Here is an 11,556-nt window from a genome sequence, read left to right as displayed (position 1 = left end):
ATACAATTAGGTTTTTTTCACATACTGGCTTTTTCTAAAGCTGGAAGGGCTGGTAAATGTCCTTTAGTAGATGGTGTTCCATCATCTTTAATCCACTCCTACACCCCACCCCACTCCTCCAACTGTAAAGTCTGGAAAGACAGTTGGTGCCCTCTTCTGGGGATTTGGGGCAGTAGCATACATCGGACCCACCAGGGGGCATTTCCAGGAAATAATCATGTCAACTTCTTTCAGTTCCGGTGATAGGAATGGGATTGGTTTTTGGATCTTTTTCTGAAAATAAGAAAGCTGACCAATTCAATCAGGTGAGTCTCCTGAAGCCCTGGTGGGTAGAGGGGTAGAGGAATGGAATAAAAACTCAGCTAAACTTTAGGAGGATGCTGAGCAGATATTTCCTTTAAAATACACTTTAAAATCGTAGGCTATCAATGATAAAATTTACCATTTATTTAGGATTATCTAGTGCTAGATAGTTTATATACATTATCTCATTTAAATCTTACCACAATCCTGGAAGGTAAAGAATATCGCCAATTTATAGTTAAGAAAGCTGAGATGCAGAGAGGTTAAGGAACAGCCAAAAAATGGCAGAACCAGGAATTCAAACCAAAATCATGCTCTTTCCAGTGTAATATGTTGTCTCTTTTTACTTCTTTTGATTCTGTATCAAAATGTCACTACTAAGAGATGGCAGAAAAATATTCTTGACAGTTATAATCCTAATCCAAAACCACTGAAACATCAAAGAAAACTGTGCCTCAAACTCTTATATGGACCCTTTGCTAGTTGTCCTGACAACTTCTTTTATTTAGTTAAGTTGGATAGAAAGATAGAAAGTTTAAATTGGTAACAGACAGAGGTCAAGGGCCAAAGAGAATGTCAGGGAGGTAGAGAAGGGGGTAAGAGCAGAGGGAGGAGCGGTGCGGATATGGAGGACAGAGAGGGTTTTTGGCTGCCTCTCTGCAACTCATAACACCAGAACTAGCACATCAAGGTGAACCCAGCTTTCTGGAGAGCACAACTTACATCAAATGTAATAATAATTCACCTGTGTCTAGTACTTGCTTTGTGCCACGCACTCTTTTAAGTGTCTTAGTATTAATTCATTTAATCCTCACAGGACTCCTATGAGGTAAGTCTTTTAATTAATCTTATTTTACATATTAGACCATTGAAGCAGCTGAGGAAACTGAGGCAGAGAGAAGTTGAGTAACTTGCCCAAGGTCAAGCTAATAATTGGTGGAACTGGAATTTAAACTTAGGATTCTGGCTCCAGAGCCGTGTTCTTACCCATCATTATATATCACCCCTCCCAATATGTTGTAAGGATAGTATTGTTTCAGGAAATGTTTACTTCAGGTATATACATGTGTGCTTGTTTGTATTGGATTGCAATGTAAAATGTATTTATTCCTGTTAATCACAGACAAAAATGTCTAAAAGCTACTGTTCTAGCAATAATATTGTTGAATTATACATCTTCAACCTCACTGGAGATAATGTCAGATTGCTCTCTAAAACGATTGTACCAAATCACATTCCCACCAGCAGTGTAAGAGAGTTACCTGTGTTCTACATCCTCACCTGTACTTAATAGTGTCAGACTTTCAATATGCTGCCAATCCAATGGGTGTGGAATCGTATCTTACGTGGTTTTAAATTGCATTTTTCTGATTTCTATTACATCTTTTCATATGTTTTGTCCGTTCAGTTTTTGCCTACTGTGAATCATCTGTTTCTTGTATATTATTGTATACAATGCAAATGTGTACAATACAACACTCACAACAACAGCTCTCTGAAGGAGCCAGCAGTACAGATGAAGAAACTCAGGCTGGGAGAAACCTTGCTTAAGGTCACCCAGCTAATGGGTTGTTGAGTTGGGATTTGAGTCCAGACCCAGACGACCCATAAGCCCATGCCTTTTGTTTTACAATACATGCCAGGGACCAAGGCCATGTTAGAGAAAATAGTGGAAGGGAACAAATAATTTTGGGCATGTAACCACATGTCATGTGTCTAATTATGTTTTGTGCAATTAACGTAGATTATTTCCTTATAGCCTTACAACCACCTGTGAGATAAAACATGTTATCTCCATTTTACAGGTGAGGATACTGAGGCTCAGAAGGAATAGATTTGCCTTGGAGAAGTTAAATTACAGCTAATAGAATCACAGTTCAAACACAGGTTTGTCTGATTACAAAGTCCATGCCTGTTCCACAATAATAGTGCCTGTCCACAGATATTCTTGGTATGAGGTAAAGGCCTCCCACAAATTAGGCCTGCCTCATCATCTCCTAGAGCCATGTCTTGACCTCCTGCCCCACCTTCTCCTTAGAGCCCCAACAAACTGCTTCTATTTGGATAGGGCCAGAACAACACCTACCATTTTTCTGCAGAATCCTGGTCTGGGGCAGCCTTAACTGACCGACCCAGCCCTGCTATCTCCCATTAACCAGCCAAGTTGGGTGAGCTCCCAGCCATCTTCCTCAGATTCATCTTCTACTGCCCCAGGCTTCTCTGATGAAGCCCACTCAGGATCTCAACACCTTCCATGGTAAACCAGAAAATTCTAAGTCAGAGTTCTCAAACTTGGCTGCACATTAAAATTACCTGCAGAACTTTAAAAATTCCTGATGCCCTGGTAACACCCCAGACCCACTGCATCAGAATCTCTGGGGATGGTACCCAGGCATCCTTAACAGTTAAAGCTGCCCAGTTGATTCCAATGTACAGCCATGGTTGAGAATCACTGTTAAGGCATCTTCTTCAAGTTCCAACAGCCACACTCACACAGTGGTTTCCACATTCCAAGTGTTCATAGGAACTTCTTGGAGCATTTGTTAAGATTCATATTTCTGGACCCTACCCTCAGAGAGTCCATGTTTTGTACCAGACCCAGGAGTCTGCATTCTTAACAATCACCTCAGATAGTTTCACTCAATTCATTAGCAGACCACATTTTGGGAAATGCTGCATTAGAGGAAGTGCTGTATGAAAGTGGGATGAGAGCAGGAGTCCTCTGGCCCTTTAAGGACTGATTAAGAGACTCCCTTTAAAGCTGTGGAGCAGAGCAAGCCAGGGATGCTTTTTTTTCATCCTGGTAGATAAGGTAAGGGAGCAGGTCCTGGTATGCACCTCTCCTTTTAAGTTACCTCAGCCTCTGAATAAGTACTGTCTTGTTCCCAGCCCTGGAGAGCAGGAGGAGCATGCTGCCTTGTTCCACCTGCTGTTTCTGTTTGTATTGATGCCAAGTTAGGAGACCTCCTTTGGTCCAGGAGATCCTCCCAGAGGAAGCAACATAGGGCCTGCCTGCCTCCCTTTCACTTTTTTCTTGCCTCATCCTTTGTGGCTGTGGAGCCAGTATGTGGTTACCTGTGTGAAACGGAAGAGTTAAAGTGACATCCTTTGGGCTTGGGCTGGAGCATGTTGCTGAACACCAAGCCTTTCAAGATGGGCCTCCTCAGCATCCTTAGAATCCTTCTTCTTTGGGGACTGGTGCTTTTTATGGAACACAGGGTCCAAATGGCAAAGGTAGGGCATCCCTCTATTGCCCTCCCAGCTGAGGCCCCTACCCTGCCCCTGATTCGGGAGCTGCTAGAAGAAGCCCCTGGCAAGCAGCAGAGGAAGCCACAGGTCCTAGGGCATCCCTTGCGGTACATGCTGGAGTTGTACCAGCGTTCAGCTGACGCACATGGACATCCTAGGGAGAACCGCACCATTGGGGCCACCATGGTGAGGCTGGTGAGGCCCTTGACCAAGGTAGCAAGGCCTCTCAGAGGTGAGTTATCATACCCTACTGTTCTGGAGGGGAGAGAAATGGGGGAAAAGAGTGTAGAGAAAAGGGGATCTGTGGATTTACTATCAGACTTGGTTTTCAAAGGATGGCAAACCAGCAAGAAGCTGGCTGCAAGCCTGCTTCTCTTTAGGGCCCCAATTTAAGAACAGGTTGCCTTGGGGCCTACCTGAGTAATCTCTCTGAGGCCCCAGGCAACTGTATGATGTGTCAGCTCCTATCTTTCAAAGAGCTCCTTATGTCACTGAAAACTGTAATTGAGAAATACCTAATACATTCTTGTGGAGGGTTGTTTACGTGTTGTGTTATTCTTAGAAGGCAAAGTGTACAGGATGCTGAATTGGGGAAATTTACAAGGACTCAGAAAGTTCAGAAACAAGCTAACATCTGAGGATCTGTATACCTAGCTTGGTGAGCATTTGCTATTGTATTTAATCCTTAATGACAGCTGCTACCATTAGCTGTCATGGAGCAATTAGCCTAATTTTTAAAGATAAGAAAACTAAAGCACAGAGAAGTTAAATAACTTGCGAAGGTCACATGGACAGTGGATGGCAAAGATAGGATTTGAGCTCAAGTCTGTTCATAACTTCTCAAATGTTTAAATATAGTACCCTGATATCCTTGTATACCAAGCAGTTTTTCTATTAAGACTATGTTGCTACTTTGGGTTTTTAGTACCAAATGTATTTTGGAATTTTCTTTGTTCCTATCATGCTTGACTCTTTAAACACCTATGTTAGATACTGTTCCAGGACAGCAGCGGGCTCCTGAAGGGCAGGGCTCTCTAGCATGCAGACAGCCATCAACTTCAAGGAAATCTTGGGAACGTGGTGAGATCAATCTTGGGCCTTTGCTAGTCTCGACAGACAGGATTTACACTCCCTCCTCCAAGTAAAACAACTAATGTTTCCCTAGCTAAGCTTACTGTGAGCTTACCATATGCCAGGCATTGGGCAAAATACTTTACAAACTTTATCTTCCTTAATCCTCACCGCTATCATATGAGGTAGGTACTATTAACATACCTATTTTATAGGTGAAGAAAGTAAGGCTCAGAGTAAATTACTCAATGTAGCACAGCTAATAATTGGTAGAGCTGGATGTCAAACCCAGGCTTTTGGGCTCCAAAGCCTGCGCTTTTTTTTTTTTTTTTTTTAGGGTTTCTTTTTTTTTTATTGATGTTTCAGTAGTTTATAACATTGTGAAATTTCGGGTTGTGCATTTTTGTTTGTCCATCACCACATATATGACTCCCTTCACCCCTTGTTCCCACCCCCCACCCCCACTGCCCCTGGTAACCACAGTCCAGTTTTCTCTGTCCATGTGTTGGTTTATATTCCACATATGAGTGAGATCATACAGTGTTTGTCTTTCTCTTTCTGGCTTATTTCACTTAACATAATACCCTCCAGGCCCATCCATGTTGCTGCAAATGGGACGATTTTGTCTTTTTTATGGCTGAGTAGTATTCCATGGTATATATATACCACATCTTCTTGATCCAATCATCGGTCGAGGGAAACTTAGGTTGCTTCCACTTCTTGGCAAAGCCTGCGCTTTTAATCACCCTGCTGTGCTGACTCCTCAGCAGATTTTAATTGAGCACCAGGCACTGTGTTTAGGTTGGGTATAAAGAGGCAAAAAACCTGCTTCCCTGACCTCTAGGAGCTCCCATTATAGTAGAATGGATAGGTAAGTAATCACATAATGGTGTTATGTCATGACAAATGCTTTGAAAAGGACAAGCAGTAGGGCTCCCAGGACTTCAAAGAAGAAATAGGTGACTGCTTTAAGCAAGGAAAGGGAAGCAGGGAGACAGGGGAAGACCTCATTGAGGAGGTCGTATTTGAGCTGGACCTTGCGGAAGGTGTAAGAAGACTGCATAGAGGCAGAGAAGTGCATTCTGATTAAGGAAAGAGAAAATAGCTTGGTGTGGGTGGAGATTCACTTAACAAATATTTATTCAGCACCTACTGGATGCTAGGTACTGTTCTTGGTGCCAGAATACAGATGTGGTCAAGATAGGCTGGTTCTCATGGGTGAGACAAATAAGTAAACACAGATAATTGCAAATTGTAGTAAGTGCTATCAAAGAATGAAATAGGTTGTTCTGATAGGAAATAGCAAAGCAATCCTCCCTTTAGATGGGTTTGTCAGGGAAGGCATCTTTGAATAGGTGACCTTTGAGCTGAGGTCTGTAAGATAAGAAGTTAGGCATGAGAAGAGTAGAGAGGTCTGATTTAGGCAGAGGGAATAACATGTGCAAAGGCCTAGAGGGGGGAAACAAGCTTGTCCAACTTGAAGAACAGAAGGAAGATCAGTATGCCTGGAGCCTAGTGAGCATTGTGGAGAGCAGCAGGATACGAGGCTGATGAGGGGCAGGGACTTGTAGGCCACTCGAAGAGATCTGGATTTCATCCCTAAGTGCAGCAGAAAGCTGCACAAATCAAGTTTGTACCAATGATATGAGGCTAGAAAGGAGGATGCCTGGAATTAGGCCAGTATTCTGGTGTGACTGTGGGACATACCAGCATCTAGGGACTCTGGAAAGGATCCAGAAACAGATGACAAGACAGCAAAGCCTGATCTTTCCATCAGGAGATGACCCAGCTTAGTTGAGCTTGTCTGGAGAGCTATGCCAGGTTCAATCACACAGGATGCATGAGTCAGCCATTTCCCTGAAAAATTCTGAGCAGACCCTTCCTGGCCCTAATCCTTAGCAACTCCACCCTGCTTTAGGAAATATGTGATGTCAAGGTCTGAAAGGAAAGGGCAGTTCCTCACCAGACAGCCTGCTAGAGGTTGGGTTGGGTTCCTTTCCAGGCAGGGTGGGGCAGGTATATGGGTGGGCCTCTTGGAAAGATTATTGTAGAATGGGAGTGTGGAGTAACTTGAGAACGCAAATACAAGCCTGGCTGGGACCTTGTGTGAATGATGTCCAGTGCCCCAAACTTGAGGGTATATTAAGCATGAGTTGGAACCTGAACTTTAAAAAAATATCCTGATGCATCAAGATGTGAAAAAGCTTCTATATTGAATGTCTCAGGCCTACAGAAGAATTCCAGTCTTGTGGATTCAGTGGAGAAGGAAGATTAAGTGAATAATTTGTAAACTTTTAACATGCAACTGCTTGGTGATAAGGTATTTGAAGCTAAGGCTTTTTTCTGCAATGCCTGCTTTTTGTAATCTTTGCTCTGGACCTCTGCTAGGAGGGGGCGCAGAATCCAGAGCACTGCAGGCCCAGGCTTCCAATCCTTTGGCCACTGGGTATCAGCATTACAATTTGGATTAAAACTCTTAATCACTGAGGCATGCAGCTTCTAGTAGAATTCTTAACAAAAAAAAAATATTTATATGACTAAGGCCTTGTTGAAAATGGTATTTAGGGGAATGGTGGTACAATGAATGGGGTAAATGAAGAATCATTTCCAGTAAGGGATGGAAAAGGGAGACACTGAGGGTTAAGGGAGAAATGGCCCAAGAAGGAATAGCTGCTCCAGAAGCAATTCTTAAAGTTGAAGACAGAAATGGCAAAACAGCTGCCCTACTAGCGGTGGATAGTATTTTGTGGCATCTCAGCCCTGGATTTGAAATGATGGTAGGCCATAGCCCTCAATATTGGACTGCCACCCCAAAGCAACATCTGTATAGTGATATGACATGAAGACTTAATTCATGTATATCACAATGATTCTCTTAATTGGTCACCTTTAATAGTCAACTAAAAACATGGTTGATCCTCTCCCATACATACAACGTACACACAAAATAATTCTGTATTTGAGGGTTTTTTCTCAGCCTAGTGCTGTGAGTGATCTAAAACTGAGACACAATTTCTCTTTTTAAGGGAAACAGTCTTGGGCTCAAATCTCGATGTCCCCACACACTGGCTGTGTGTCCTCTGGCATAACTTCTCAGAGCCTCAATTTCCTTTTCTGCAAAATGCGGATAATAACTATCTCATAAGGTTACTGTGGATTAAAGAGCTAATGCATATAAAATATCTAATACATTAGTAAATGCTCAAATGATGCTATTATAATGATCTTAGTTAATTTTAGGGCTGCTTACGGCTGTCAGTTTGTACTGAGCACCTTTGTGAGGGAGATTCAGGCTAGGAGGTAAGAAGCTAACATTTGGCTCTTGTTCCCTCTTACTTATGCAGGCCCCTGGCATGTACAGACCCTGGACTTTCCTCTGAGACCAAACCGGGTAGAGTACCAACTAGTCAGAGCCACTGTGGTTTATCGCCATCAACTCCACCTATCTCACTTCCACCTCTCCTGCCATGTGGAGCCCTGGGTCCAGAAAAGCCCAACCAACCAGTTTCCTTCTTCAGGAAGCGGTCTCTCAAAGCCTTCCCTGCGGTCCAAAGCCTGGACAGAGATGGATATCACACAACACGTTCGGCAAAGGCTTTGGAATCACAAACAGCGCAGGGTTCTACGACTCCGCTTCATGTGTCAGCAGCCAAAAGGTAGTGAGGTTCTTGAGCTCCGGTGGCACGGCACTTCATCCTTGGACGCTGTCTTTTTGTTACTCTATTTCAATTACACTCATAAAAGTGGTCAGAAGGCCAAACTTCTCCCCAGAGACTTGGAGGAATTTATGGAAAGGGACTCTTCTCTCCTCTTGCGGAGGGCTCGGCAAGCAGGCAGTATGGCGTCTGGAGTTCTGGGCCCCTCCCAGGAACATGATGGGCCTGGAAGTAACCAGTGTTCCCTCCACCCTTTCCAAGTCAGCTTCCACCAGTTGGGCTGGGATCATTGGATCATTGCTCCCCATCTCTATACCCCAAACTACTGTAAGGGAGCCTGCCCACGGGTACTACGCTATGGTCTCAATTCTCCCAATCACGCCATTATCCAGAGCCTTGTCAATGAGCTGGTAGACCAGAGCGTCCCTCAGCCCTCCTGTGTCCCTTATAAGTATGGACCCATTAGCATCCTTCTGATTGAGGCAAATGGGAGTATCTTGTACAAGGAGTATGAGAATATGATTGCTCAGTCCTGCACATGCAGGTGACAGCAAAGGTACAGCTAGCTCAGGTTTCCCAGGAAATTGGAGAAAGGTTTAAAATAAACAAATATCAATGTTAAAGCTGCAAGTGATCCTCTGCCCAATCTGTGGGTTCTATTTCCTTGCCTTAAGTGTTGTTACTTAATGCCTCTTCCCCCATTTATAAGCTCCTCACTTTATAAAACCAGTTCTGATACCAAACATCAGTACATTTTGACCCCAAGCCAGAACCCTTAATGCTTGAGTAAGATGTTTGTTTGGAGATGCCCTATTTTCTTGTCATTTTTATTGTGACTTTGTCAAAAGTCACCAGTCCATGATGGTAGAACTTTAGGAATTTTCCCACCAAGGCCTGGGAAAGGTGGAATCTTCCTAGTGTGCATCTTCTGAGGCTCTCGATAAGATTTGGGGTGAAGAAAGCAACTTGAGTTTTATACTCCTCTTCCTTGCCTCCTGTATTCTAGAAACCAGTACCTAATCAGCAAGATTGCCTGCTTCTGTGCTTGGATTACCCTCTAAATCTAAAATTAACTTTTCTCAGATGGATTGGAAAACTTTTAGGCAATAATCTCCATAAAAATCTTTTGAGGGAAACAAAAGGTAGGGAATCTTTTTCTAAGATATCAAGGCTTCTCCTCTCAGCCTCAACCTGGGGAAAGTACCAGGGATTCCTTCCTACCCTAGGGAGAGGAGAGCAGCCTTTAATAAGGCCAATAGGGAAACTTGAGTATGGAGCTGTCTGAGATGACAATCACTTGAAAACCTCCTGCATCTATGGTGAAGAGAGGAAGAACTGTCATTGCTGATTAGGATTATGTATGGGGGAGTCATTTCAAACTTTCTATGGAATGATAGATTTTACAGGGTATTTTCTTGTTTTATGTAACATTTAAACCCTTGTTAATTATCCCACAAAGCTCCCTTGTGGTTCAGAGGCTAGGAGTTGGCCTGGTTGAGGGTGGAGGGGTAGAAGGCTGCAGTTAGGAAGCTTGAAGGGCTGTAGGGGAAAAATGAAATGTGCTGAGGCCAGGGGCCAACTTTATTCTGGGCTTGCGTGTTTGTGTGTTCAGTTTGGCTCTGGGCATGGGTCTCGGGGGGAGATGGGCTTGCTGTCTTAGGAGGCATGGAACTCTGCCTTGGACTAAATGATGCTTGCAGTATGACTCTTTTCTACTCCTATGCTGTATTGAAGTGACGGGGACTGGGCTGTGTTGCAAATAAATCATTTTTTGTTGTTAAAGAGAATCTTGAGTGTTTTGGGGATTGGGAGAAAGTGGGTGGAAAGAATTTATTTCCTTTGTTCCCTTTAGCTATGGCCAGGAGCTCAACCCTAAACCCCAAGGGCAGGGCTGGAGGCTCCTCAGAAGTTCTGCTCTGTTAAGGCAGCACTCCTAGCAATCGGCCCTCCCCGTGGGACCCCTTTGAGGAAGCCCAGTAAGGCATTTCCCCTGCCTAACTGTCTCTTGACTAATTTGATGGCCATTCTCAGTGGGATAGAACTGATTTAGGGTGGGTGTATGTGTTTGCAAAAATGTAAATCCCTATCTCTTTCTTACCCATCCATCATAAATTAACTCATCTTACTACTCCCTTCTCAGTAATTGGTTCCAGCTAGACTGAATATTTTACATGTCTATAGATACACAAATTTTATTCTTCTGCCTGAGGAGCTGTTCCTTAACATCCTTTTGTCCATCTACCTTCTTTACTGTGTCTTTAGGAATCAGCTGAGTCATTTATCTTCATCTCCTCAATTCCCCCATGACACCCCAGACTGAGGTAGGTGCTCCTCGCCTGCCTGCGCCCCCTCCCTGCCCCCCGGCCCTGTGCTCACATAGCAGTATTTGCTTTCCTTTAACACACTCTAGTGTAGCTGTCTTTGTTGCCAAAAGATGGAGCTCCTTTTGAGAGTTCTACTGTGTTCTACCCAATTCTGTGTTACCAAAGTTTGGCACATAGTACATCCTTGATGAATACAAACACAGGACAGTGATAATTTTTCGGGTGGAGGGATGCATTTTTCCTGACACAATATTTCAATGTTCACATATTTTGTTAATTTTCCATGGGAACAAAGGTAATATAAGATATACTTTGTATATACAAAGTAAAATTATTAATTTTTGTGCCCCATTATTTCAAAATCATGGTTCAAATCACAATAGAATGCAATAACTGTGTTCTTGAGTAAGGCAGTTTGTGAAACCATTATATATGCTGCAAGTTGACATGGAAGAGTAAATGTGGGCTTCCAGGCCAGCCATTTTCCCAGCCTACCTGGGGTAGACACAAATACGCAACAGGTCTGAAGACAGACCTTGGTTATAGGACCAGATTCTGAGTTCAGCATCTCAGTGTTCTTTGGGATTTTCAGAAAATTATGGTCTCCTAGCCTTGTGAGTCCTGAATATGTCAGAAATTCAATCTGTTTATGGAAGGATCAGGGTTAATTAGCCCCGTTATCTGCTAAGCCCTGAGTTCTCAGAATACCCAAGGAAAATACTGGCAGGATGGGGTCAGTTGTGACTGATGTTACAGGTTCTCTGTAGGAGATGTGTGGATGGGAGTCTGTCTGCCCAGGTAAGTGAGAAGAACTGGTTTCTTAGTCCAAAAAAGGAAAGCAGGGAGCAAAGTCCACCTTGTCCCAGCTCTCCCAGTGAATAGGCCAGAACTTCAATGTATGGGTGCAAAAGGAGCAGGCATTTAAACTTGCTTCTGACCCTGGAGCTCGGTTC

At 43.4% G+C, this 11,556-nt stretch overlaps 1 protein-coding gene across 1 annotated transcript; it reads left to right on the top strand.

Annotated features, from left to right (window-relative positions):
• Positions 1-3,391: 3,391 nt before the first annotated feature.
• Positions 3,392-8,915, top strand: BMP15 (bone morphogenetic protein 15). Its single transcript, XM_004434907.2, has 2 exons — positions 3,392-3,784; positions 7,968-8,915. Exons 1-2 carry the CDS (start codon positions 3,430-3,432, stop codon positions 8,825-8,827), a joined length of 1,215 nt encoding a protein of 404 aa, XP_004434964.1. The 5' UTR covers positions 3,392-3,429; the 3' UTR covers positions 8,828-8,915.
• The last annotated feature ends 2,641 nt before the right edge of the window (positions 8,916-11,556 follow it).

This window comes from Ceratotherium simum, chromosome X (genome assembly GCF_057802395.1).
Source record: "Ceratotherium simum simum isolate JZ-2026a chromosome X, ASM5780239v1, whole genome shotgun sequence".
Lineage (NCBI taxonomy): Eukaryota > Metazoa > Chordata > Mammalia > Perissodactyla > Rhinocerotidae > Ceratotherium > Ceratotherium simum.
The sequence above is the reverse complement of the archived record's forward strand: the minus strand, read 5'-3'. Positions and strand labels throughout refer to the sequence as shown.